The sequence below is a fragment of the Colletotrichum godetiae genome (assembly GCF_030913485.1).
Source record: "Colletotrichum godetiae strain CBS 193.32 chromosome Unknown BDP55scaffold_4, whole genome shotgun sequence".
Taxonomy (NCBI): Eukaryota; Fungi; Ascomycota; class Sordariomycetes; order Glomerellales; family Glomerellaceae; genus Colletotrichum; species Colletotrichum godetiae.
Genome location: NW_026851252.1, coordinates 1,354,952 through 1,380,155, shown reverse-complemented (window position 1 = coordinate 1,380,155; position 25,204 = coordinate 1,354,952). Strand labels below are relative to the sequence as shown.

Genomic DNA, 25,204 nt, shown 5'->3' with positions numbered 1-25,204 from the left:
TGATGAAAACTATGGTTCAACTTTTTTGCTTCCTTTATGGTGGGTTTTTTTTTTATTTCCTGCTTCTCCTACGTGCGGTCCTACCTAGCCTGCATCAGGCAGTCCGTAGGTTTTTGGTTCTCAAGCAGTTCCCCTGTTACTTTCTAGCCCCCGGCCCCCTCCTAGTCCTCCATCGTCAATGATGCTGCATGGGATCCATCATCCACACCAGGCACAGGGCACCGAGCATGTCCACAATCGCGCTTCGCTTTCGCCTTTCTGACGATTATTAGCCCCCGCCCCCCTCTCTCTGTGTGTGTCTCCGAGGTATCCTCCGTGTGGTGGAAATGTGCTCCCCGTGTCGAAGCGATGACCCGGGAGTAAAATACATCCGCTAGAAATGAGAAAGAAAAAAAAAAAAAGAGAGGCTGTATGAGCAAGATGGTACCATGCGTATGATGTTTCGTTCGGGTCTCCAAAATGGACCAAGAGAAGGGGGGAGGATGTAGCAGTAAGGGGGTGAGAAGGGGGGCGGCATGACATGCGACTTTGCCCAGTTTCCTTGTCCCACCCTCAACCACCGTTCGAGTTCCATCCGGATTCGCGATCCGGGACACGCCCAGGAGTCTCGAAAAGAGTTTTTTCCCCCCCTTCTCATGCCGTCTCGGCCTCTCTATCTGGGCCATCCTTTGTCATGCGTCCTCGGGAACTAGATAGCAAGGCGTAACGGACACGGCGGAGCGACTCGGCGATCGTGATGTATTCGTAATCCACCGACAATACACACAGTATTCGTCCATCATCCCATCAACTGCCGGACGTCGGTGGGCGGCCAGCGGACCTGCGCAAAGGTGAGGAGGCGCTTGATGCTCTGCAAGTACTTGCGCGTGACCTCGTCGCCCATGACGTGCCCGCGCTCGCCGTCGTGCAGCTTCTCGCGGGCGCTGCGCTCGTGGATGCCGACCATGGTGACACCAATGGGCCAGGCGGCCTTGCCGATGGAGAGGCGGAGGTAGCCGTCGTTTGCGTCGACGTAGCGGCGCTCCTGTGCGGCCTTGACAATTTCGATAATGGGCGCGAGGAGGTCGTCGTCGAGGTCGTACTTTTCGAATTTGCGAAAGAGCTGTACATAATTAGCAATGTTTTGAAGACAGTCAGCTGTAGATAGAGGGAGACGTGGTTGCATACAGGCTTGAGGTTCTCGCGACTCTGCACCATGGCGCTGTATGCCGTCTTGCTGGCCGTCGTGTCGCGCCGCTCCGCCTCCATTGCCTTTTCGTACTCGGTCAAGACCATGGTGAAGTAGGAGGCCAGCTGCCGGAACAGCCACCGCCGGCCCTCCTTGTCCTTGGGCACCGCCGCGTCCACCTTCATGTCCTTCTCCTCCACGAGCTGCAGCGTCGTCGGGATGGGACCCTTTGTCACCACCGTCGTGAGCCGCCTGTACCGCCTCAGCCGCGCGCCGTGGCCCTCGCCAAAGAGCGTCGCCGGCTCGCCCAGCGCGCGCAGCTTCTCGGCGAGCTGTCCGTCGGGGATATCCTCCATGCCCTCTTCGACAGCGGCATCGTCGTCGTCTTCAGCATTAGATTTGACGAGCTCGGGCAGCCCCAGCCGTTTCCGCCGCGCGCGTTCCTCCTCGGCTTCCTTCTCCTCGCGCCGCCGCCGTGACTCCTCGGCCAGCTTCTGTCGCTTCTCCTCGCGGACCTTGTTCTCTGCCGCGTCGTCTTCCTCGCGCTTACGTTTCGCGGCGGCTTTGGCTTCCCGCTCGGCCTCGACGCGGGCTTGTTCTGCCAGGTAGTCCTCCCTGCGCTTCGCTTCGACGTCGGCTCGTTTGATGTATTTCGAGGAGGAGGAGGAGGCTGCTGCTGCTGCTGTGGAAGTGGGCTTCTTGGACTTGTCCAGCTCCTTGGACATGAGGGCTGCAAAATCCATCTTGGCGTCGGTTCGCTATCGCTGTTGTCGGTCGGGGGTACACTATGGTCGGTGTCTCGTGTGTCTCGGGTGGGTCCGTTCGGTCGTGGGTATCGCCAGTCTCGTCGTGTGTTTTCCACAGCAGAACTCGCCTCCACGTCGATGAGATGTCGTCAAACGAGAACGGGAGAAAACCGGATAAAGCGTTGCCGGATTGACAATTAGAAAAAAGCTTAGGTTTTTCGGGAACGGCGCCCTGCGTGTGGTGGACGATCCATGCATGGAAGCTTTGGAAGATCGCGCTTAACTTGCACAGCCTCACTCGCCTACGACCTTGACTCCAGTCGGGAGGGACGCACGCCCGCACCTCTTCGTCCACGCACACCACACCGCAAATACGTACTCCTACGCTCTTCTCTCTCACACAGAACGCACGCGGCAACTGCAGCAGTTTAGAACTAGTTCCCGCTCTTCCCTTCCCTCCTCTTTTCCTAGCCCCCCCGTTTGATTCCCTTTTTTGGGGGCCTAAAACGGTGCTTGTTTGTACCTGTTCGTCGCAAGGGGACCTGGGGCCTGGAGCTTGTCAAAAAGGAACCATCGAGCTTGTTTTCACTACCAATACTCCACACAACCGAGTATACGTATACGTACTCTCCGACGTCGTCTCTTCTTCACGTCGAAGCTCAGGTTGTCTGTACTTGACGGTCGTCGGCATGGCTTCCCATCAGCGGGAGGATACTACGCCATTCCTTCTGCAGCTTTTCTATAAGAATGGGTCATTTCACAGGTATGTCAGGTCTCTATGATGCCTGGTGCTAGTTCCTCATGCTAACAGACCTATAGAACAGACGAGTTCACTTCGAGGAGCCTTCCACCCTTTCTGTCACTCTACACATGGCCCGACTGTTCCCTAAACGAGCTCGCCGAGCTCATCACAGCTGAAGACCCGGCGTTGCTGCCGAGCCCTTGCGTGGGCACGAGGCTCGCCTTCCGCCTCATCTACCCCGACACCCGCAATGCGGGGGCCAACGCGGGAGGGCAGCATCACCACGGACAAGCGCAGGGGCCACGGTTCATGGTCAAGGACCTGGGGAGCGTGGTGCTCGGGGACGGCACGGCTGATGCGCTCCTGGCTGCCGACGGCGAGGCGGAGGACGGGGTAGACGATGTTGACATGTCTGGCGCTGCTACGGCCGGCGGCGGCGCCCAACAACCCGACGACGCTGACTCGGCCAAGGACAAGACGCTTAAGGAGGTCAATTTCGTGGTCGGGGACTATGTCTCGTGCGCTATACTGCCGCCGCTGCCGGACGGCTCGCTAGCGCCGGCCTTGACTGCGCGCAACGATAGGGCGGCGGGGCAGTTTGGCGGTGCGAGAGGCCCGATGGGCGGTCCGCCGTCGCAGGGGCAGCGTCGGGACGCTGGGTTCGGGGGACGGCAGAGCTGGGATAGAGACCGTCGGCGCTCTGGGTTCGGAGACGGTGGGTTCCCTGAGGGAGAGTGGCGGAGGGGCGAGAGGCTGCCCGATGACCCACCGGACCGATCTCGCGGTAGAGGTAGACGACCCGACAGGTGGTGATTCGGCTTGCAGTTGTATTCCCGGGTGACGGGGCTTGTGATTTGGCACGGCGTTTTGGCTCGTTTGAAGGGTATACCAGGCGGCGTTATGGTCACTTGAAAGCGCTGTGGGGTTCACGTCTGCTTGCTTCAAAAGTTGGGTGAGATCTGCAACTGCATTGAAAGCAGTGCAAGCATCCTGCGATCCTTATGTTGCGCTTGAGAAAAGTACTTGTTCAATGTTCCATTCCTCTACTCCGGGCCACGGCTCTGGGCCTATCTACACAATCCTCCCCTCGATATCGTGCCCCGTCTATCGCTCGTAAACCAAGTCACCCTTGCGCTTCGCCCGAAGATCCCAGAGGCCCTGTAAACCGGTCAGTATGTGTACTTCCGGCGTTCCGAAGGGGTCACAAGGGAGGAACTCACGTCGGTCTTGTAGCCAATGTAGCCGACGACGAACGGCACGAACACGGCGTACATGAAGGTAACGCGGGCGGTTCTCGGGGTCCAGCGGAAGAAGATGTGTCTGTTGCTCTGCATGTCTGTTGGATTGCTCTAAGGTCAGCCCTCTCGCTCCTCTCCATTGTCTCCCCACGCCCACAGCAGTCCAATTGCGCGGCGAACGGATCTTCTCGCATCGTACTCGGCGGTTCGGTGGAAAGAAAAACGGGCTACGTACGTCCCAACTTGACCAGGGCCGGGTCAAGGGCCAGCTCTAGTTTGATCGAATTAGTACTCTGGTCGTTTTTTCGGCGTCAATTGGAGCACTCACTGTGGTGGTGGCCTGCCATCTTGATTGATGATCAGGACCGTTTCGCAGGTTGATCAGGAAGGAGTTGATTCGGTCGGCCGACGAGGGTTTGCGGGGTTCCGAGGGGCAATTGCTGCTTCGCTCGTCAACGTGAAGCTCCGTGATGGCACAATGAATCGCGAGCCTTGGGAGTTGATTACTTAGGTAATGATGTCCTGCCTCGACTGTCAGGCATCAGCCAATCAAGCGGCACGCATTAGCCAGACTGGACTGTCACACACTGTGCGCTAGGCTGCTAATATCTCTTTCTGCCACAGTGTTCTACTCCCGGTCGACACTGCTGGGCTCCGGGTCGAGCAGACCACTCCACATGCTTGTTGTGTACGCAAAGTGCTCGGGTTTACATAAGCAACACAAGTCAACGTGCCAGAGTGGTTAATGGGCAGCCCTGCTAAGGCTGTGGCTTCGGTCGCGCAGGTTCGAATCCTGTCGTTGACGCTTAACCTTTTGCAATTTTTGCCTTCTACTCGCCTGTCTTTTTGACTCAGCGGCACGGCTTTTCAATTGCACTGCGACTGTACTCGATAACCCTAGAGGTGGTAGAGATACGATCCAACACGTCTCAGTTGACATGAGCTCTACTCCAAACCTGACCGAACAACGATAGATCGGCGACTCAATGTGGTATGCAATTCGGAGCCAACAGTCCCTCCGACTCGACGTGCAGTCTATCCGGCGACTAGAGAAATTCTGGCTGGATGCCGAGGCAAGCCTAAATTGTGGAGCACCATCCTCGTGGTTCTACGCTGTAAAATGGCTGCCCGCTGCGTGCTGCGCATGCTGTGTTCCTGTGACAGGCGGCGGTCCAAGTGCTTTTTGTTTTGGGAAACACCTGAAGGTGAGCTCGGTGGGGCCGGGCCCTTTGCCTTCCGATGAGCTAGTGACGTATATAATGAGGGACGAGACCTAGAAACTCAATCAGGTCGAATCGCTGCTATTCAGGCTCATATCGGGGTGTTGATCCAGACTTAGTGAACCGTTCAATTGAGATTTCATCAGTAAGAGAATCAAATCAACCCGTCAATATGGCGGCAAGTGAACAGAAGCCCAAGGTGAAGCTCTACTGGTAAGTCGAATCCAAATTTCACTCAAACTCTGTGTTTCAAGCTCACCAATTCATCAGGCTGGAGCAGTCGAGAGCCCAGAACATCCTATGGCTTCTCGAGGAGCTCAAGATTGACTACGAAATCGAAGTGTTCCACAGGAATAAGCAGACGCTCTTGGCGCCTCCCGAGCTGGCAAAGGTTCACCCCTTGGGCAAGTCGCCCGTGATTGAGATTTTCCCAACCGGCTCTGGCGAGTCCATCAAGCTGGCCGAGAGCGGCTACATGACGCAGTACCTGTGCGAGCACTTTGGCCAGAACACCAACCTCATCCCCAAGAAGTGGAAGGACGGCCAGGAGGGCAAGATTGGCGGCGAGACTGAGGAGTACTCGAGGTGCCAGTACCTGCTCCACTACATTGAGGGCAGTCTGCTCCCGGTCCTCACTCTGTCTCTGGTCATTGGAGGTGAGTCTCACTTCGGTTCATACTGCAAACTACTCGCTCACACACTGTCAGCCCTGAAATCCGACAACGTACCCTTCCTCGTCCGGCCCATCACCTCGGTGGTGGCGAACCGGATCTACAGCATGATGGTTTTCCCCAACGCCAAGAAGCACATGGCCATGATTGATCAGATGCTCGAGACGTCGCCCAACGGCGGCAAGTACATTTGCGGCGAGCACCTCTCAGCCGCTGACATCCTCCTCAGCTTCGCGCTCATCGCCGCGCAGCCCCGCTTCGACGGTCTGGGGAGCTGGCCCGGCGGCTCTGCCAAGGCGGCGCACCCCCGTGTGTTTGAGTACATTGAAAGACTCAAGAAGGAGCCCGGGTACGAGAGGTCGGCACAGAAGATTCGCGAGATTGACGGCAAGTTCGAGGCTACAATCTCCAAGATGTAAAACGTGACGTTTGATGAATTGGGATCGGGGGACTAGGAAGATATACCACTTTACTAAATTGACACTGACTTGTATTGAAGCATCGTATCAGATCTGCGTATGACATACCACCGGGTACGTCTCATTAAATGAGGTACCATGAGTAAACATCTGATGTAACATGACAACGCCTCGCAAGGTTCATCATCATGGTTTCGTCCCAGAGCTCATGGGTGGGAGTGAGTGGCCCAAGCTTCTCAAATGGAGCGCTACCGCAGGGACCAACGGCAGGGGTTCCGGCCCGCTAAATCGGCGTGCGTTCCTCCCGCTGTCGGTAGCTTTTCCATTGACACCCCGACGTAGGCGCTCTATTTTTTTTCGCAACTTCACAGTTGCAAACCAATTCAACCCGCCAACGCAACCGAGGGCCAGACGAACGCCATGCTCGCCTCGAGGACGGTATGCGCTCAATGCCGTTCGAGGCTTCTGGCCGGCGCGGCGACAATCGGCGCGGTCCGATCGAACTCGACGACAAGCTCCCCGTCCGCCGCTGTGGACCAGCCATCCCGAACCCCAAAACCAAAAGCGCCACGACCACCCGCGAGGAGACCTAAGGGCGGCAGCAACGAGACTGCGAGACAGAGAGTGCTGGATCTGTTTGAGGAGACCGTCAGCAAACAGCCCGCCCCGGCGACTCCGAGCCCCGGCCCAGGCGTCAACCAGCTCTACTCGCTTACCGATGAGCTTAGCCAACTCTTGCAGCAGAGACAGAAACAAAAGATCTCCGACTTGGAGTTTGCGACACAGGCATACACATTCATAACCACAAAGCTTTTGGTAGCTGCGCAAAATTCGGGTGTCTATCTGCCCCAGGTTACTACAACCATAGCCAGCCAAGCCATACAACAAATCACAAAGATCAAGTTCGCGACGATAGAGGCCACAGACCTCCCCCAAACTGTAGACATATGCAAGTTATATACTCATATAAATAACAAGAGGGTTGTGAAGCGACTGGAACTCATCAATGGCCTCTTGCGAGCAATCATCTCAACTCGAGCGGACCCGGAGAATCAGCCTGTGGAGGATCGGCTGCTGGAGGATCTGGTGGAATGTTGGAAACACTTTTCGGGCTTGAAGCGTGCAGACAGCGGCCTAGAATCGGATCCCGTGTTTTGGCTCACGTCACGGCGGGACTTGCTGGGGACTGAGAGGCCCGACAAACTCCTCCGCGCGCTCTTTCCCTTCTTTGCAGCCAACGAAACGTCAGGCCTTGGACCGGCCCTCGTAGCCACATATGTATTGCTGTCTGAGTCCAAGCATATGATTACCAAGGCCAGGGTAGAGGCACACTCGCTGCTGGAAGCGCTGGATCGCATCGTCAAGCAATTCGATAAAGACATGCTGCAGGAGCTCTTCCGCGATCATGCCGAAGCCTGGAGCTATGTTCAACCCCGGGCGGATTGGAGGGTGACGCGCGTGGCTCCCGGAACGTGGAAAGAGCTGGATACCGTGTCTACAGGCAAGTCCGAGCAAGCCAAGTCGGCGGTGCGATTCTCCTATGCCCTGTGGCACCGACGATTCGAGACCGTCTTTCGCGCAAACGACACTGCGGCCATCCAACAGGCCTGGAGAGACCTGATCAACCCGGCCAACGATAAGGACAGAACTCTGAGACTACAGAGCTCTCCGGATCTTTTCGATTACATCTTGTTCCTTACGTGTAGCAAGTACGGGCTAGGGGCAAGCTTTTCCAAGCTGACGGAGGAGATATTGGCGTACATGAAGACGCTAGGCATGGCTCCGACAGTCAGGACGTACACGTCAATGATGAGTGGCTGGAAAGAAGCCAGACGGCTTGAGCCGATTGAGAACTTGTGGAAATTCATCACAAATGCAGGTGTTAAGCTGGACCAGCAGATCTGGTCGAGCAGAATCTCCGCACTCGGCCTTTTGGGCGGCGAACACGACGGCCTGGGTGCCCTCAAAGAGATGGATAGATTGTGGAACATGGCAGTGAAGAACGGCACGCAAGGCAAGGCCGTCGAACCGGGCATCTCAAATGTGAACTCGGCCATTTCCGGCTTGCTCCGGCGCGATAACATGGAGGTGATCCGCACCGTACTGGACTGGGCGACCGACAAGGGCATCAAGCCCGACATCTACACCTACAACATGCTCCTATCACGCATGCTCAAAAAGGGGGCCCACGAGGAAGCGGACCGGATCCTCGCGAGCATGAAGACGGCGGGCATCACGCCGGACGGGGCCACCTTTACCGTCATCATGGAGGCGGCTCTCAGCGACCTGCCAGACCAGACGCCGCAGGAGCAGCGGGAGACGATGGACAGGGTGTTTTCCGAGATGGCCGCCTGCGGCATCGAGCCCAACCAGGAGTCCTTTGGCAAGATGCTCCACGTCCTCGTCCGGGCGGGCGACAGCGGCAAGCACGCCGTGGCCGCGCTGCTCTCCCACCTCCGGGCTTCCCGCCTCCACCCGTCAACCGAGATGTGCACCATGCTCGTCGAGTACTACGTCAACCGGAGCCGGCCCGACCTCGACTCGCTGCGCGCCCTCGTTGCGGACCGCCGCGCGCGCACGCGGGCCCTGACGGACCGTGTCTTTTGGGAGAGCGTCATCAAGAACTACCACCGCGCCGGCGACCTCGACAGCGCGCTCGAGGTCGTCTACGACCTTGATGACTGGGGGATCTGGCCCGGTTTGCCGCTGCTCGACCCCCTGCTGCGGTCCCTGGTTCACAGGCACGACTTTGAGGGCGCCAAGAAGCTGGTTGATACCGTTCGCAAGCAGGCCAGGCCTCAGGCCGCGGACAAGGCTGGTCGCTACTCGAAGCACGGGTTCTGGGCGTTTGCTCATGATTATCGCCTATTGCCGGGGCAGGAGGAGGCGTAGAGTAGATCTGTAGAGTACCGAGTCGACCATTTCTTGTACAAGTAGAAATCATAGATGTACAACAATCAATTACACCCCTGTTTCTCAGGTCTCTCGTCAAATCTTTTAGCTGGGACTAGTCAGTACGTTTAGGAACCGAGTCTTCTTAGCCCCGACCTATGCATAAAGCAAACTACGGAATGATAAGTTTTCGTTGGTGTCTTTGAAAACGACAGCCTGTATGATTTTGGAGTTGCCGCCCTCAGACACGGGTTTTCTACTCCGTCTCGGGCTCTCACCTCCGTCATTGTCCTTCCAAGATGGTTTTCTCCAAAGCTTCCAGTGCCTCGCCACAATATGGCATTGCAAGTATGTGCCTATCTAAGCTATACATGATGAACTCTTGCCGCCCGCCTGGAGAGTTTTGGTGTCGAGCGAAGCGTTTCTTGGCTATGAGACGCGGTGTCAACCCCTTTTTACATCTCAAGCTGAGGTCTATCCCTTCCGCCTGGAGCAAGGCTCTCACAACCCCCGAATGACCACATTTTACACCAGTAAAAAGAGCTGTCTCGCCTTTCCTTCCCGATCTTAAGTTGACGTCGGCTCCTCTTGAGAGCAGAGCTTTTCATGCCGTCCTTCTTTTGCGGCTCGTCGAAGGAGTGTAGAATAATGAATACTGCCGTTCTCATACTCCCAGCTGTATTCAAAGTTAACATCCAATTTCCCGGCGTCGAGTATATACTCGAATACATCCACTATACCCGCATAATTGTGATATGTAATGGCTTGGGCGACCAGGCTTCCGTTGAGTATCCTTCGTTTCTTAGTCAGACCAAGATCTATTTTCCACCTTTCATACAGAAAACGAAAGACTGAAAGGCAATTAGTCTCTACTGCCAATGAAATCAGTGCCATTTACCTTTCATCGCCCAATTTGGCTTCAAGGCTGTCGGACCTCAAGAGCAAGCCGACAATATCTTTATGGCTCTTCTCTACCGCAAGGGTAAGGGACTGGTTCTTAGACTCCTCGTCCGCATTGCCAGTATCCAGAAACTTCTTGACTAGTGCATAATGCCCATGAAGTGCGGCATATCCGAGCGGCGTTTTTTCATCGGTATCTTTAGAGTTGATGTCGATTCCGTCGATTTTCAGAAATTTCTTTGCAACGTCCAAGTGTCCGGCCTCAGCAGCGTGTGAGAGAGGCATGCGGTCATGAATGTCCCGTGAATCTGGACAGACCTTGCCAGACTCAAGGGGAACCCTGACCACATCTAGATGTCCACGTCCTGCCGCATATGAAAGGGGTATACGGCCATAATTATCTCGTGAGTCTATACGGACCTTGCCAGACTCAAGGAGAACCTTGACCACATCCAGATGTCCACGTCCTGCCGCATGTGAAAGGGGTGTATGGCCATGATCATCTCGTAAGTCTATACGGACCTTGCCAGACTCAAGGAGAACCTTGACCACATCCAGATATCCCCTTTCCGCCGCAAGTGAAACAGGCGTTTGACTCATAGCACACCGATGGAAGCCCATGCCGGAAACCTGTGTATCGGGGTCGACTCTGCGAAATCTCAAGAGAAACTTTACCACATCGACGCGCCCACATCTTGCTGCATTTGAAAATGCTATGTTACCGCTTGAATCTTGTGCATGCGCAGGATCGACATTGTATTTCTCAAGAAGCTTCCTGACAATTGCCAGCTGTCCGGTTTCCGCTGCACGATTAAGAGCATCTTGCTGCGGTCCGCATTCCTTGGGATTAGGTCGGATTGACGTAGGACGAAACAGGGAGCTGAGAATAGCAATGCCAGCTAATGCATGGTCCCATCACAGCATGTTGGTCATCTGTGGCCCAGTTCAACTCGCCTCGTGTAGGCATTAGTGTTAATTGGGCGTGTCTAAGCCTTACAACTGCATGAAGGGCGCCTAGACGTAGCCGTCGGGCACATATGAGATCTGGACCCGCTAAAACATTGAGCACCGCCTTATGAGCAATAGGACAGATAAAACAAACAAATAAATAACAATTTGGAGATGCATCTGTTCCTCCGCTCATGCGTATGCGTATCCAGCATGGCGTGCTCCTAATCTCGTATTGTGAAAGTGTTGTGAAAGTATTACTTGGTGTTTTGGCGTCTGCTCGTCTTCGTCACAAATAAGAGGCGATAGAACTAACTATGCATCTGAGACCCTCGTCCCTTGGACGCCTGGTTTGAGGATAGGTTCGGAGAAGCGGACCAACGCGATAAAAAGACAGGCATAGAATCACTGGAGATTGGTCAATAACGAGAAGAAAGAAAGACTGACAATAGCAGTCGATACTGGTCTAACGTCCCTGCGATGCGTGCTTCTCCAGCATACTATATCATGCCGTACGTAGTCTACCTAGCAGCTCTCCGTCCATGGCACGTACACATTACTTACCAACGACACCCAGCACATACTTGATCCCTTCCCAATGCTCCTCCGCCGTAGGCAAGATAAACTCGGGCGCCAGAATGAATCCAGACCCCCCGCTCCCACCACTCTTGGGCCGCAACTCGACGCTCCACGAATACGTCGCGTTCAAAGCCCCATGGTGGAAATCCCTCGCCGATCCCGTAGAATAGTACAGAATCTCACACGAAGGGCCGACATCGTAAGTCTCCCCGCTCGTCGCCGCAATCGTCGCGGCGTACCCCGCGCCAACGTCCCGCTGCGCCTGGAGGTTCCGGGGGAGCACGTCGGGCTCGCAGGAGAAGCCCCAGGGCAGGAGGATCAGCTGCGAGTAGCTGTGCCAGTCGATGAAGAGTCTAATGCCGCCGCCGCCCGTAGAGTTAGTAGCAGTAGCAGCCAGCTCTCGCGAGAGAGCCGAGAGGACGACGTTCTCGGGCGTGTCGCCCGGCGCGACGCCGCGGAACGTCTCGCCGCACGGGTCGGCGGAGACGCTGCCGTCCTCGAGGGGGTAGTCCCACTGGAAGTTCCAGTTGCGGTTGCCGTCGGTGCCAATGCAGGTCGTGTTGGGGCGCGGCTGGCGGTTCTTGCGCCAGAGGCGGTTTGTGGTCTGGCTGTATACGAAGCCTGTGTTTTGTAAGTGATTTGGACGGGGGGTCTGTAGGATGAATTTCTAACTCACCGTCGGGGTTGTGAAAGGGCACAACGTAAAAGTCGTAGGCGTCAAAGAAGGCTGTGACATTTTGGTCTCCGGACTTGTACCCGTCGATGAGTTGGTAGGTCAAGTACTCGACAGTCTGCGGGCATTAACAATCTCACTTACAAAAGCGTCTGGGGATGGGCTCACATACCATTGTCGTAATCCACTCCCTGGCATGAACGGTGCTATGCCAGAGGACAACGGGCTTGGTCCCAGTGTCCTCGCCTCCCCAAAGCCGCAAGCCGAATATGTTGCGGCCCTCGTACGAAGCACCAATGTCCAACCACTCCGAGTTGTCGGGAAACGCAGCGTGGAGGTCCCTCCAGTACTGTACGTGGTCGTCGTATGCGTGGTACGAGTCGAACCAGCTCAAGTCCGGCAGCTCGCCCCTCTTGGTCAAGCCGGGCTTCTGTTCCACCTCGGACTCGGCCCTGATCGCCCGCCCGAGGTCATTGTCCAGAAGCTGCGCGTCATCTAGCAGGCCCAAAGCCTTGAGTGATTCAACCTCACTGGGCGGGATCGCGACCTCAACGGAGCCCTGAAGGTCAATGGACGGGAATGAGCGCAGGCGGGCGAGTTGGCCTGATGGCGCATTGGCTGTTGATACGCGGTAGACCTGGTAGCCGTCGTAGTTGACCTTTTCGTCTGGGGGCGTCGTTATCCTACCGTTGCCGGCGAGGGCGATGGCCGGGGTGACGAACGCGAGTATAGCTGTGAACTTCATGATGACTTTGTATTGAACACAGCCAGTTCGCCGACACTCGTCCGCCGCCCAGACGAGTACGAGCATACTGGCGTCTGACGCTCTTATGGTAACATCTTTGACGGATCTATACGCGGTTTCCTTCGCCTTCCCTCGCCGTGCGAATCGCACCAAATTCTCGTCTTGGCCTCGGCGAACCTAAAGGGCAAAAAGTGAGGGGTCAACGGTGAATAACCATGCAAGCCAAGACCGAGATGCTTGTATGACGCTCTCGAGTCTCGACGTTTCGCGGGCCAGCGTTGCATTTTGAACAGCCATCCCGTGAACCAGTCCTTTCGGCGTGCTGAGGAGAGTAGCAAACTCAATTGCAACGTCGTACGCGCGAATGCGAGGCTACACCCAGAACAGTAGGTGCTAGGCCTTGTTGTCTTGGCTTGCGAGGATAGCCGAGAGTCAAGTTGATAGACCTGGAATGTCCGGGATGTTTATTTCGACGAGACGAAAAGAGCGAATGATATGGATGCAGTGTCTCTGGTGCGGGATATTCGGAGAGGTGCATTGTTATCGTGATACAATGAACAGGGAACTCACTTCACCGGCATGTTGTGCCAGTAGCTGTAAGCCCGAGTGATTGGTTACTGGTGGGATATCCATTCCACCATTTCACGAGTAAAATCTCGAGGCCTGGCGCTTTAGAGGACCATACTGACTGCGTGTGAGATCTTTGGGCAATGTAGGGACCTTACATCGAAGACTCCGGCCTGGTGGAGCGCGGTGATGCCGCCGATGAAATGGCCCGGAAGTGGGTCCCGGGTCACCAGGGGACCTTGAACATCCAAGTGGGCAATAGAATAGGACCAACACAGAGATGTCTCCCTTCTTAGATCTATTTGCCTTTTTATTTGTGCCATTACCATATCTCTCAAAGAATGTTCTCTAGGCAAGAAAATTACAGAGTAGAAAGCAACGACAGTAAAGGTAGAAGTATCATGAGGTATTGAGCGGCGAGCTACTTAGTTCTGTATCATCCACTTGGCATCGATACCAACCAAAGACTCGGATTGCCAGAGCATGCAGTCTCCTTAACCATTCATACCATTTCAACCCCTGCCTAGTTCGTATTTTTGATGCTTTGGACTATACCTGACACATGAATCCGGTTTCCTAGTCCCATCAGGGAGGTTCATCAAATTCCTGTGCAATCCGAGAGCCTCAATTCCTGGTGATGAGCAAGGTTTTCTGGGTCATATAGCGGTGCTCAAGGATACTGGCGTTCCAGCCGAGGGGAGCGATCTCGCTTTGAAATCTTCCCACGCATCCTTCCACCGAAATGTAACGCAGATATGCCATGCGTCCGGTCGCCAGCAAGTCGTGTATCTGAACGTACAAACGTTCCACCTCACTCGATGAGCAGCCCATCAGCTCTAACTTCTCCAATGAGCTCGGCAAGACATGGCTGAGGGTCAGCGCAGGCGCCTGAAGCTTAGTCCCATGCTCCTCCTCTTCCGGGCCATCTGTGCCGTCCATTTCTTGCCCAAGTAGCGCGTCAAGGGGCAAACGGAGCGTTTTCAGCCGCGTCAATTCTTGCAGCGAACCGACATATTCCTGTTGCAGTTCCTCATCGGATCGATAGTAATCGCAATTGGAGTGATTTTCCTGAAGACAGTCCAGCTCGAGCTCTCGGAGGTTCTTGCCATATCGTCTCAGCGCCTCGCCAATTTCGTCGTAGTAGGGGAAGTCGGTGCCCTCGGTAACGTGCTGGAGGTATTCATCTACCCATGTTATGCTGAGAGTCTCAAGGTCGGGACAGCGACTAAGAAGATCCTTCATGCCTGTTCCGTTGCACAGCGAGTCTCCGAGGTGGACTAACCTCAATGACATGCGTTCTGCTGTTCGCCACTTGATATGCTGCAGCCACTCGACACGAATGCCGTGAAAAATCTGCACTGTCGGCGAGAGGAAGGGTTCGCACAGGCGGGCTGGCATCCCTACACCCCATCCTTCCCAATCAGGCTCAATCCCCTTGGCATAGACCTGTTGTAGACGAGGAAAAGGTCCGGGGTGGTCCACCTTGGCGACGAATTTCATCATCTCTGTGTTGGGCTCGCAATGCACGACCTCGACCTCCGGGAGCAGCATGGCCAGAAGCAGCAGATAGACGCCTTCGAGATTAGCATTGCAAGTATTGAGCATGTTCAAAGCCAGTACGATGGCGCGCCTGAAAGGACTATGATCGGCAGAGTCTTGCCGTTCTTTTAGTCGTTTCCGAAGCCAGAAGCGAGTGAGGCCTGTCAGTCCATCACTGGGAACGTTGAGCTCCTTGACGTAGCTTCCAAGGTAGGGCTTGTGTTCAACAGCAACCACAAAAGCGCCGAGTTCATCATCACGGAGAAAGATCGACTCGTAGAGAAAGGGCTTGACGACTTGCTGAAACCCCTTGGAGACGCGGCAAAGCTTGGACAAGTTGGCATAGTCTGGGCCATTGGGGCGCTCGTGGGTCGATTTGGAACTGCGTAGGACTTCGATGATTGTGAGGAGAACTTCGTTAGGCAGGTGAGGCGGCATCTTGGTCGTTGACGCCGAGGGAGGTACACAACTCGGAAGGGCCTGGGTGGTGGTGACGAGTGATGATGATGATGATGGGCGGTGGAAAAAAGTTTGAAAGGGATTGCGTCAAGGCAAGGTAGACTTAAGTAGGCAGGTAGGCAAAGCTCTTTCCTAAAAGTCATGCATCAGTTTTCGTTCACCTCTTGCCTCGCTTGGATGATGCGACTTACCAACAGGCAGGAGCCCTGTTTTCACTTGGGGCGTAACTTCCTTCCTTGACCGAGTGTGTCCGATGGAATGACGGACCGTTGGTCTTGAGGTAAAGATTTGACTCTTGTCAACCAGAGTTGAACAAGGGAAACGCATTATGTGTGCTTAGGTTTCAACAATGGGCCTAGAGCGCAAGGTTTCTCTTCTCCTCGCTTGCCCTTCCTCTCTGCAATCTATCTCGATTGAACCATGTCCTATTCCACGTATATTGAATCCAACAAGCCGTGATATGTCTCTGCCCATACCTCAATGTTCTGCTTCCTTTACGATTCCTCCCCAGCAGAGACGCGGGCTCCAGAAGTGATCTCGACACGAGCACTAAGGAAGTCTTCATTATCGAGCCGTCTGTCGCACCGTGGCCGTGGTCCACGTGAATTCCCCTACCGTGTTGACGCCCCAACGTTGGCTGGATCCCAGACAGCGACTCTCCATCTCTTTGTGCTTGCCTTGGGGGAGCTACGGGCTTTGCCTGTCGCAGGCACATCGGGCTTCCATCCTGCCATAGAAGTAGCAGGTGGCGCGATTGAATTTGCCGGCTTCTCTTAAGTCCTCAAGGTCGATTGGGATCCGGCTGAGTGATAGCTGGGATGCCAGGTCGGGCGATTTGGCTCTTGCTCAGAGGGCCCATTCGCTCTCCCGTGGCGACTAAGATAACGACGAAGCCGTTGAGCGTACTCTGAGCAGCCAGTGTCTCGCGGTATGCCCTGTCGGTGGCGAGCTTGTGAGTTCATTTCAATCTTCTCAAAGAAGTTGACATCCGAAATCTCACTTCATGACTCGTCCATCGCGTCGGGATCGGGCTGCTCAGTAGATTCTCCGGAACCTCCCCCGAGCGCGGCAACCACTTGCTCGAGCCCCTCCACCTCACCCATGGCAAACTTCCTGCCCTCGCCCTGCCACTCGCCATCGCGCACATCACCATCCTTGCCGAGCTCCAGCCCACGCACATGCTCCAGATGCTTCCGCGTAGCCCCCTCGACATACTCCATCCTCTCTCGTCTCCAACTCTTTTGCTTCTCGGGGCCGTCCCCGGTGCTGGACGGGTCCTTGAGATCGGGCATGATATTACGCAGCGACGTTGACAACGCACGCAGCGCCTGGAGTTGCGACATGTTGAAGGCGGTCGTGGTCGTTATGGGCGCTTTGAAATCTCCGTCTGCCAAGTCACCCTTCTCCTGCAGGAACTGGAACGGCGCCCTGTCGTCGGACCCCTCGACCTTGACCTGTCCCGCCAGCGAAGCCCTGGATCCGGCGGGCTTACCGCCAATGACCCCTCGGAGCTTCGCCAGCAGCGCCGCGTTCTTCGCCTGCTCGGCGTGCAGCATCACGTTCAGCCGCTGGCTGGCCTGTAGCTTCCTCCTCAGCGCATCAACGCTCTCCCTCGTCGGCGCGTCCTCGTGCGTGGCGTTGAAGTCGAGACCGTCGTAGTGGGCGAGGCGCATCCAGTTTCGCTGGCCCTGCTGGATGCTCAGGATGTTCTTCATGACGTACAGCTCAAACTTGTCGAAATTCTTGTCAATCGCCGCGCACAGCAGCGTCTCCAACTTGTGGACGCCGTCGACGATCTCGAGCTTCGCCGTCTCCTCGACGTCGACAACCTCGTCCGCGGACCGTTTCTTCTGCTTCAGCGCCTTTTCGAACCCGAGCGCTTTTGGGGGCGCTTTTGAGAGACCCTGCTCGACGCGGTCAAGCGTCTTGTCGGCTACGGCGTTGACATTGTTGATGATGCTGTCTAGGAGCGACTGGGAGACGTTAGTCTTGAGGCGCCGCGTGATCTCTGTGCCAAATGTAGACTTACAATTGGTGCGTACCCCAGATGTTCTGTCAAGAGTTCGATGTCGATTATCGTGCGCTGCGCCATCGTGTTCAATCGGCTGATGGGCTTGTCTGGGGAGGTTCGTGGTTGAGTGGGCGGACAAAGTGCCCTCTTCAAAGACGCGACGGACGCGACGAAAGTCAATATTTGGTAAGGCACATTGACCGAGGGGTCTATTCTCCCGAGAGGGGGGGCCGGGGGATGAAGGCCTGAATCGCAAGGCGTCCAGCAGGGGGGGCACTCCCCCGAATTTCCAGTCCAGCGGCCCAGCACGGCGACACCCGTAATTTTAGCGATTTCGATAGCGGGTAACACTGCCACGCACCTCGGGCGACGTCACGCAGGAAACCAGGATGGAGCGCTGACAGAGAACCACCGCTGGAGACGACGCAATGCGAGCCTCCACCGGTGCTTTTACATTAATTGCACAACCTGTCGTCGACAAAATCTCCCCTTTCCACACGCCAAGGGCACGAGTCAACAGCAACACTTCCTTCCTCCTTTTCCCTTTGTTCGATCCAAGGCCTCCGCAAAAATGTCGTCGAACTTTGGAAATTTCATGAAGAATGGCTGGCACCCCGAGAAGCCGGGCACCACCTTCAAGGGCCAAATGGTATGTCACCGGGCGTGGTGCGTCTCTGCAACTGCAAAGGGGAAACTGACCAGACACACGACAGAACGGCCTCTTGGGAAGGAAAACGGATAGTGACAAAGAGGAGCGCGTCGCCAGACCCCTAACGTCCCTCACAGATCCCTCTACCTTTGCACCGCCGCCAAAGCGTGTCCCGGGGACAATTGCACCCCCGCCCCCGCCATCACGTTCCAACGCAACATCACCTGGCGTACCACCGCCGCCGTACGACGACTCGAACCGATATCAGCAGCAACATGAGGAAGGCGTAGAGGAAGAACCGGCGCCGCCCAGGCCGTGGCGCACAGATACCACAGGCCTCTCGACCGCCCATCTGCCGCCCCCGCCAGGAAGAAAGGATGGCGCCGACGGACGGACGCCGGTGCCGGGTCAAGCCGCCGCCGCACGGCCGCCGCCCCCGAGCTTACCACCGAGACTGCCGCCCAGAACACCCTCCGCTTCGTCGGTAGGGAGACCGGCGTCACCCGCACCACCACCGGCATCAAGCAGCGGCGGCGGATACCTCAACCAGAACGCAATGAACAGACTAGGAGCAGCAGGCGTCTCCGTATCTGCACTAGGCATTGGAAAGTCCGCCCCGGAACCACCGACCCGATCCAACGCCAGCAGCCCCGCGCCACCTCCCCGGACCGGAGCCTTCTCGCCGCCGCCGCCTCCGCCTACCAGTAGCAGCAGCGGTGGCGGCGGCCACATGAGCGAGTTGCAAAACAGATTCGCCAAGCTGGGCAAGTCCGCCGCCGCCAACCACCAGTCCTCCACCCCGCCGCCGACAGAGGGCACCACGACGGAGCAGAAGCAAGCCGCGCTACGCACCGCATCCGACTTCCACAAGAACCCGTCGTCCGTCTCTGTCTCCGACGCCCGGTCCGCCGCATCGACGTTCAACAACTTCCGCCAGCGGCACGGCGAGCAGGTCAAGTCCGGGGTCCAGAGCGCCAACAACTTTAACCAGAAATACGGCATCACGGAAAAGGCTGGAAACTATGCCGGAAAGGCAAAGAGCTTCTACAACGACCAGGTAGGGCAGAAGCAAGCCGCGACTACCGCGGACACTACTACCACAACTGCGCCCGCGGCCACGCCTGGGGCACCGAGCCCGCTGTCGCCTCCGCCTGGGCTGGTGAACGCCATCGGGAAGAAGAAGCCGCCTCCACCGCCGCCCCCAAAGAAGAAGCCCCAGCTGGCTGGAGCACCAGCGCCGCCGCCTGTGCCTTCGCCTCGAGCACCAGGGCCTGGCGACGACGATGATGCACCTCCTCCGATTCCCTTGGCAACCAAACCGACGTTTTGAGCGCAGCAGGTTTTGTGAGGCGGTGGTGGCTGGTGGACATCACGTACGATGTGAGGCGGGGTTGGTGCATTATTACGCTTTTACTTTGCGGCCGGCCAATGCATTCCGTGGCGTTTTGTTAATGGTCAGGCTACCTTCAGCTTTGCGGGGTAGTATTGAAAAAAAGGAAACCGAATCAGTTTGCTGTTGTGGGATTTCCGGAAGCAAAGCACTGTTATTCACTTTTCAAGTATAGAATGAAGTTCGTCGAGCAAATGCGTATATAAAAAAAAAGGCTGTTTCGTTCATATGGTCATAAGCACGGCCGACGCCTGGTGTGCACTTTTTTATTTTTTGCTTGCTACGAAGGCTTTTGGAAGGGATATATGCCAAAGCAGATGGGTGGTACGCTATAGCAAAGGTGTTTTTGTAAGACGTCAAATTCTTCGGTCCCGAACAAAAACACCGACAAAATCTCGAGTAAAAAAAGACAGGGAAAGAATTAATTCCGTGTCGAGATTTAAACCTTCATGCCCTCGAGGCCGTGCTGCCAGACGATGATGTAGGGGGTGACACCATCCTCGCGGTAGTTGAGGAGGACGACCCTGTCGACAGGTTAGCGTCTGTTGGGCGGGAAACGAGAGGTTATTTTTGGGTAGGGGATTTTGCTTACATTCCATCGGGGTTCATCGACTCGCCGGTGTAGAACTCGTAGTCCTTGAAGTTGGGAAGGAGGGTCTCCTTGACGTACTTCTGGGCACCCTTCTCGAAGGCGGTGATCTTCTCAGCGGGGGCGTTCTTCTCCTGAAGGGCAGTCTTGACGGCCTTCATGTAGCCTGTTTTGCGGAAGCTTGTCAGCTACTTCCTTCAAGCATTTGGAGCGAGCTTCGTTAGGGGTCTGCCTTGTACTGACCCTTGAGGTAGCCGAGGAAGCTCTTCTTGTCGAACTGGGTGGACTGGAGGCGGAAAGAGTGGACAATGTTGTTGACCTTGATCTCGGCGTCCTCAGCACCCTCCTCAGCCTCCTCGGCGGAGGCGTTGGCGCCGGTGTCTGTGTGAATGTCACTCGTCAGAAAATGTTTTTGTTCCTTGATTATATCGATGGGTTGGGAAGCGCGCGGGGTAAGCACCCAGCGGGGGTGTGTGTGTGTGTGTGTGTGTGGTGGCGGGTGAGTGGTTCACGAACCGACGTTGACGGCGCCCTCGGTGATCATGGCGCAGTCGGCCTCGAAGACAATGCCATCGACGTCCTTGAGGTCGTAGGAGTCCGAGATGATCTCGTCTCCGGTAAGAATGTCCTGTGGTGCGGTTGTTCAGTCAGCACTCAAAGGTGTTCCGTATCTCAAAACAACATTTTTTTCTCATTCCCCGCCGTCCAATGGCGGGGGATTTCCGAAGGAGGGGTAAAAAAACAGCTTTGCCCAATGGCATAAACCATTCTACTTCCCAAGGGAGATTGTAGTTTCGCGATAACAAGAAAGTCATACCTTGTAGATAATCATCTTGGCGGTTTGTCTGAGGTGTCGAGGAGGTGAGGTATTGGCGAGACGGCAAGTTCGTTGTCTGGGTCTGGAGAGGTAGGAGGAATGAGCAGAAAGGAGGGGGGTCGCTTTTGAAGGGCGAAAAGTGTTCGCAAATTTGGCAAGTGGGAGGGACTGTGTTTGGTGGGGTTTTCTGAGCTAGTCTTTATTCGGACTGGCGGCAAAAAAAGCCAGGCGGGTTCCTGTATCCGTACTCATTGGCTGTTAGTACTGAAGCCGTTGGTTTCCGCCAGATCCCTAACAACGTGGCGGGCTGCCCGAAAGGCGAGAACACTGTAGGTGCGGGACGTGGGACCAGAGCCTGAAGGAGATATCAACCCGATGAGACTCGACTTTCAAGGTCTCCTACGACAGTATTTCGCTGACTGTCTGCCTTTTTTATCTTATCGTTCAAGTGATTGTATAGAGAAACACTTCATTGGCCATACTTCAAATGCACCGAGCATCGTTGGCGCCTGTGGCATTTTTCTCGGCCAAGATTGATTGGTCTGGAGCATGTGGTGTTGATTTTGGCGAGGTAGTCTCGGCGTCTTACCTAAGCCGTAGATCTAAACTCGAGCCCTCGGCGCCGCTGCCGCTGAAGGGCCTTTTATGATACCCACCATGGGTCGTGGCTTAATGGCATTGAAGCTGGGATAGCCTCAATTACGTTCTGCGGCTGGTCGAGAGCGGTGAGCCCAGCCCAGCCCAAGGCTCCTATCAAACAGTTCTTCCGGGTCACATGAACACTCCTGACGTGTAACATCGTCTGGTGTTTTGTAAAGAGCCCGACACATGGGGTTGGGAGTGGGATGGCATTCATGATCAAGGACCGCCCTTGAGACAAAACATTGATTTTGATCCTCCTTTGACAGCATCCCTCGTCATTTTTATTATCCTCTCATTCTTCAGTCTTCCTTCTTGTTGTTTGGTCTCACTGATAGGCTCCATGAAATGTCGCTGGATCATCTGAGAAAAGGGGCGCTTATTCAAGTGCAGAGTGGGCGCATCATGCTTGTGAAATTGCCTTACGGTTTACCTAAGCCCCCCTCTTGGAGACAACACCATTCGGCGCTTGGCACTCGATCGCATCGCGGTAACACGGGCTTACTTAAGCTACCGAAGCGTCCGCGTATTTACGGCATCGACAGGGGAGGGCCCGGTGGCCTGACACGGCAGCGTAGCAAGCCGCACATGGTTAAAGAGGTGATGACAGCATGGGCAAGCCTGTAGAGCCCGCCGCAATTTACGCGAGCAAACTCGTGACGGGCACTCGATACAAGTCCGTCCGTGATGAAAGTGATTGAAAAGCAGGCTCACCAAGTAGAGTTGCTCGAAGAGAGTACGCGTTGACGTGTTGTCGACGATTCACTATCCGGATACCGCGGCCGTGGGATTCGACTATTTCCATAATAGACTTCAGGTTCGGTTGACCATGTCGAAAGGCCGGGGGAGCCAAGTGAACAGTTGTGGTTCGATCTGTGGCAAAAGCCGGGAGACGGTCGAAAGGCCAGAGGCCCGCGCCTTTTCACAAGCGAGATTGATAAAAGCGCATCATTCCTGGGCCTGGGAACCCGGCGCGGCGATACCTGCGTACGGATACCTATGAGAGAGATGGACCTATTACTGTGTACTCCGTAGAGGGAGAAAAAAATAGCCCCGACGTCGCCGCTAATCAGACTCAACGATCCGTACAATCCACAGAGCAAGGTACCCAGATAAGGTCCATTTGTACCTACTATCAGGCGCATCCAAGCACCGCATGCACCGGGCGCGCAAGTCACTCTGGTCAGCGTAATACATGCAACTTTTTTGGGCGCATTGCGAACAAGGGCCAATGCTAGTCCAAGCTAGTGAAACCTCGAACCAACTCGCCACCAGTCTCCCGACGTCCATTCTCTCACTACCACACTCACTACCTTACAGTACTACCTACCTGACTACTAATTACAACTCGCCTGCTGCTGCTCTGCTCCGTCTCAGCCCTGTGCTTCGCTCTCTGCTTTGACATCCTCCACCCAACCACCATCCCACCCACCTAGCACTGGCACCCCCAAGGATTGGCATCTCATATATCCAACTTCCGTCCGCTCCTTACAAACCGACTCATCCGCCACACGAACCTGTCACTCCCTTTTTTCTTCTTTCAATCTTCGTTCCTCCGATTCCTCGCCTTGAGACGCCCGCGAGCATACAATTCAATATTCCTTTGACCGACGCAATCCCTAATCCCACCACATCCGAACCGACCGAGCAAAACGAGAGAGAAACCGCCGAAACCGAAAACCCGCCATGGTAAACGAAACCATCCCACCCACGATGGCGGCAAACTTCACGTCGACCGTCGGCGACCTCCCGCCCTTGCCGGAATACACCCTCAAGCCCTATGCCGACCTCATTCCCGGCCTGCCCGACGTCTACCTGCGCATCTTCCTCCCCATCGTCGTCTACTGGATCCTGTCGCTCTTCTTCCACGTCATTGACGTCTACGACGTCTGGCCCCAGTACCGTCTGCACACCCCCGAGGAGATCACCAAGCGCAACCACGTTTCCCGCTACGAGGTCGCCCGCGACGTCCTCCTCCAGCAGCTCATTCAGGTCGGCATGTCCGTCTTCCTCGAGTACATTGACGAGGAGCAATTCACCGGCAAGGAAAATTATGACGTCGCCGTCTGGGCCACCCGCATCCGCGTTGCTCAGCGCGCCCTGCCCACCATCCTCGGCCTGCTCGGCCTCAACGCCGCTTCCCTCGCAAAGAACATGTCCGCCACTCACCCCTTCATTGCCGGTGCGCTCGCCGGCGGCCACTACCCCTTCCTTACCACCGAGCTCGACGGGTCGCACGCCGTCCCCGTCTTCGCCGCCTGGGAGCTGCTCGTCGCAAAGGCAATCTACTGGCTCGCTATTCCCGGAGTCCAGCTCTTCGCCGCCATCTCTATCTTGGACACATGGCAGTACTTTCTCCACCGCCTCATGCACGTAAACAAGTGGATGTACAGTAAGTGACAGCCCAAATCCCCAGACCCTCTCGGGACTCCGACTCGGCCGAATGGCCTCCGGGGGTGGTTTCGGCGCAAAGTGGCAAACAGCTCAACTAACACAACATCTCTCCCAGCGACCTTCCACTCGAGACACCACCGTCTCTACGTCCCCTACGCCTACGGCGCCCTCTACAACCACCCGTTCGAGGGCTTCCTCCTCGACACCCTCGGCGCGGGCATCGGCTTCCTCCTCACCGGCATGAGCGCAAGGCAGGGACTGCTGTTCTTTTGTCTGTCCACCGTCAAGACCGTCGACGACCACTGCGGCTACTCGCTGCCCTGGGACCCCCTCCAGCACATCACGAGCAACAACGCCGCCTACCACGATATCCACCACCAGACGTGGGGCATCAAGACCAACTTCTCCCAGCCCTTCTTCATCTTCTGGGACCGCGCCCTGGACACGCGGTACAAGGGCGACAGGCAGAACCGGTTGCTGGCGTCAAAGGGCAAGGGAGCCGCGGTGGCGGCCAAGTCCGAATGAGTTCCTTTAGGGCCTCGGCTATACTGTCACAACAACACAACACATATAATACAACTTAACTCTTTTTTCAATTCTGTAAAACAACCCAACTTGCCCCGATACCAAACACCAAACAATCGAAACAGAAAAAGAAAAAAAGTCGAGACCGGTTTCTGGAATCGCACATACAAAACGCGGTGGGGAGGAATATGGTTCTCGCAAACCACCACTTATACAATCAACTACAACTAGGGAAAGCATTGGGAATGAGGCGTTTTCAAATCATGTCGAAACAATGGCACACGTTCGACTAAAGGGGAGAGGGAAAGGAGGAGCAGTTCGCTCTTTTATTTTCCCATTGTCATTGTTTTCAGTATTGTGACCAACGAAGAGAAAGACTGGCCTGGGACTTTGTATTTTTTTTCTTTTTTTTCATCTTGTTCCGTTCAGGCCGTAAACACACTCGCAAGCATGCGAGTTTTGCCTTTGTACCCCCTTTTCTTTTTTTCTTTAACCCTGGGCCGCCGGACATCCTTTGAGATGTTGGTGTGAATGCCGCTCGCTCTTCTCATTCTAGCGGATACCTGGAAGACCGATTTGGAGAAGGAAGAGGCAGAAGAGCAGGATTGACATGAGGAAGAGCGGGAGGAGCGGGAGGAGGAGGGAAGAGGGAATGAGGGGGGGGACAAAACACAAGATAACCCG

At 55.6% G+C, this 25,204-nt stretch overlaps 13 protein-coding genes and 1 non-coding gene across 14 annotated transcripts; 6 read left to right on the top strand and 8 right to left on the bottom strand.

The window, feature by feature from the left end:
* Nucleotides 1-650: 650 nt before the first annotated feature.
* BDP55DRAFT_267510 (uncharacterized protein) lies at nucleotides 651-2,038 on the bottom strand. The gene is made up of 2 exons (XM_060566387.1): nucleotides 1,168-2,038; nucleotides 651-1,102 (listed from the first exon to the last, which is right to left on the bottom strand). The coding sequence occupies exons 1-2, from the start codon at nucleotides 1,909-1,911 to the stop codon at nucleotides 779-781; spliced, it is 1,068 nt and encodes a 355-aa protein (XP_060435235.1). The 5' UTR covers nucleotides 1,912-2,038; the 3' UTR covers nucleotides 651-778.
* Nucleotides 2,039-2,603: 565 nt separating this feature from the next.
* BDP55DRAFT_724110 (Sin3 associated polypeptide p18-domain-containing protein) lies at nucleotides 2,604-3,469 on the top strand (the record flags this gene model as incomplete). The annotated part of the gene is made up of 2 exons (XM_060578846.1): nucleotides 2,604-2,677; nucleotides 2,734-3,469. 2 exons carry the CDS (start codon nucleotides 2,604-2,606, stop codon nucleotides 3,467-3,469), a joined length of 810 nt encoding a protein of 269 aa, XP_060435234.1.
* Nucleotides 3,470-3,760: 291 nt separating this feature from the next.
* On the bottom strand, nucleotides 3,761-4,241 carry BDP55DRAFT_724109 (uncharacterized protein; the record flags this gene model as incomplete). Its single annotated transcript, XM_060578845.1, has 4 exons — nucleotides 3,761-3,814; nucleotides 3,877-3,992; nucleotides 4,130-4,165; nucleotides 4,223-4,241. 4 exons carry the CDS (start codon nucleotides 4,239-4,241, stop codon nucleotides 3,761-3,763), a joined length of 225 nt encoding a protein of 74 aa, XP_060435233.1.
* Nucleotides 4,242-4,618: 377 nt separating this feature from the next.
* BDP55DRAFT_t51 lies at nucleotides 4,619-4,699 on the top strand. Its single transcript has one exon. It is a non-coding gene; the product is annotated as a tRNA-Ser (tRNA).
* A 587-nt stretch (nucleotides 4,700-5,286) lies between these two features.
* BDP55DRAFT_541740 (glutathione S-transferase) lies at nucleotides 5,287-6,204 on the top strand (the record flags this gene model as incomplete). The annotated part of the gene is made up of 3 exons (XM_060568249.1): nucleotides 5,287-5,327; nucleotides 5,385-5,770; nucleotides 5,822-6,204. 3 exons carry the CDS (start codon nucleotides 5,287-5,289, stop codon nucleotides 6,202-6,204), a joined length of 810 nt encoding a protein of 269 aa, XP_060435232.1.
* A 94-nt stretch (nucleotides 6,205-6,298) lies between these two features.
* On the top strand, nucleotides 6,299-9,160 carry BDP55DRAFT_267362 (uncharacterized protein). Its single transcript, XM_060566385.1, has 2 exons — nucleotides 6,299-6,422; nucleotides 6,547-9,160. The coding sequence occupies exons 1-2, from the start codon at nucleotides 6,393-6,395 to the stop codon at nucleotides 9,094-9,096; spliced, it is 2,580 nt and encodes an 859-aa protein (XP_060435231.1). The 5' UTR covers nucleotides 6,299-6,392; the 3' UTR covers nucleotides 9,097-9,160.
* Nucleotides 9,161-9,770: 610 nt separating this feature from the next.
* BDP55DRAFT_267408 (ankyrin repeat-containing domain protein) lies at nucleotides 9,771-10,884 on the bottom strand. The gene is made up of 2 exons (XM_060566386.1): nucleotides 9,837-10,884; nucleotides 9,771-9,772 (listed from the first exon to the last, which is right to left on the bottom strand). Exon 1 carries the CDS (start codon nucleotides 10,615-10,617, stop codon nucleotides 9,991-9,993), a length of 627 nt encoding a protein of 208 aa, XP_060435230.1. The 5' UTR covers nucleotides 10,618-10,884; the 3' UTR covers nucleotides 9,771-9,772; nucleotides 9,837-9,990.
* A 616-nt stretch (nucleotides 10,885-11,500) lies between these two features.
* Nucleotides 11,501-12,941, bottom strand: BDP55DRAFT_724106 (zinc carboxypeptidase; the record flags this gene model as incomplete). The annotated part of the gene is made up of 3 exons (XM_060578844.1): nucleotides 11,501-12,144; nucleotides 12,200-12,314; nucleotides 12,369-12,941. The coding sequence occupies 3 exons, from the start codon at nucleotides 12,939-12,941 to the stop codon at nucleotides 11,501-11,503; spliced, it is 1,332 nt and encodes a 443-aa protein (XP_060435229.1).
* An 864-nt stretch (nucleotides 12,942-13,805) lies between these two features.
* BDP55DRAFT_267083 (uncharacterized protein) lies at nucleotides 13,806-15,702 on the bottom strand. The gene is made up of 2 exons (XM_060566382.1): nucleotides 15,698-15,702; nucleotides 13,806-15,638 (listed from the first exon to the last, which is right to left on the bottom strand). Exon 2 carries the CDS (start codon nucleotides 15,483-15,485, stop codon nucleotides 14,133-14,135), a length of 1,353 nt encoding a protein of 450 aa, XP_060435228.1. The 5' UTR covers nucleotides 15,486-15,638; nucleotides 15,698-15,702; the 3' UTR covers nucleotides 13,806-14,132.
* An 805-nt stretch (nucleotides 15,703-16,507) lies between these two features.
* BDP55DRAFT_541906 (Mis12 protein-domain-containing protein) lies at nucleotides 16,508-17,598 on the bottom strand (the record flags this gene model as incomplete). Its single annotated transcript, XM_060568260.1, has 2 exons — nucleotides 16,508-17,479; nucleotides 17,536-17,598. 2 exons carry the CDS (start codon nucleotides 17,596-17,598, stop codon nucleotides 16,508-16,510), a joined length of 1,035 nt encoding a protein of 344 aa, XP_060435227.1.
* A 335-nt stretch (nucleotides 17,599-17,933) lies between these two features.
* BDP55DRAFT_267249 (uncharacterized protein) lies at nucleotides 17,934-19,640 on the top strand. The gene is made up of 2 exons (XM_060566383.1): nucleotides 17,934-18,166; nucleotides 18,231-19,640. The coding sequence occupies exons 1-2, from the start codon at nucleotides 18,089-18,091 to the stop codon at nucleotides 19,494-19,496; spliced, it is 1,344 nt and encodes a 447-aa protein (XP_060435226.1). The 5' UTR covers nucleotides 17,934-18,088; the 3' UTR covers nucleotides 19,497-19,640.
* A 355-nt stretch (nucleotides 19,641-19,995) lies between these two features.
* On the bottom strand, nucleotides 19,996-20,977 carry BDP55DRAFT_690396 (translationally-controlled tumor protein; the record flags this gene model as incomplete). Its single annotated transcript, XM_060576854.1, has 5 exons — nucleotides 19,996-20,080; nucleotides 20,149-20,311; nucleotides 20,389-20,526; nucleotides 20,662-20,773; nucleotides 20,963-20,977. The coding sequence occupies 5 exons, from the start codon at nucleotides 20,975-20,977 to the stop codon at nucleotides 19,996-19,998; spliced, it is 513 nt and encodes a 170-aa protein (XP_060435225.1).
* Nucleotides 20,978-22,269: 1,292 nt separating this feature from the next.
* BDP55DRAFT_267291 (uncharacterized protein) lies at nucleotides 22,270-23,063 on the bottom strand. The gene has a single exon (XM_060566384.1). It carries the CDS (start codon nucleotides 22,744-22,746, stop codon nucleotides 22,312-22,314), a length of 435 nt encoding a protein of 144 aa, XP_060435224.1. The 5' UTR covers nucleotides 22,747-23,063; the 3' UTR covers nucleotides 22,270-22,311.
* A 251-nt stretch (nucleotides 23,064-23,314) lies between these two features.
* Nucleotides 23,315-24,520, top strand: BDP55DRAFT_542538 (fatty acid hydroxylase superfamily protein; the record flags this gene model as incomplete). Its single annotated transcript, XM_060568319.1, has 2 exons — nucleotides 23,315-23,993; nucleotides 24,111-24,520. 2 exons carry the CDS (start codon nucleotides 23,315-23,317, stop codon nucleotides 24,518-24,520), a joined length of 1,089 nt encoding a protein of 362 aa, XP_060435223.1.
* Nucleotides 24,521-25,204: the final 684 nt, after the last annotated feature.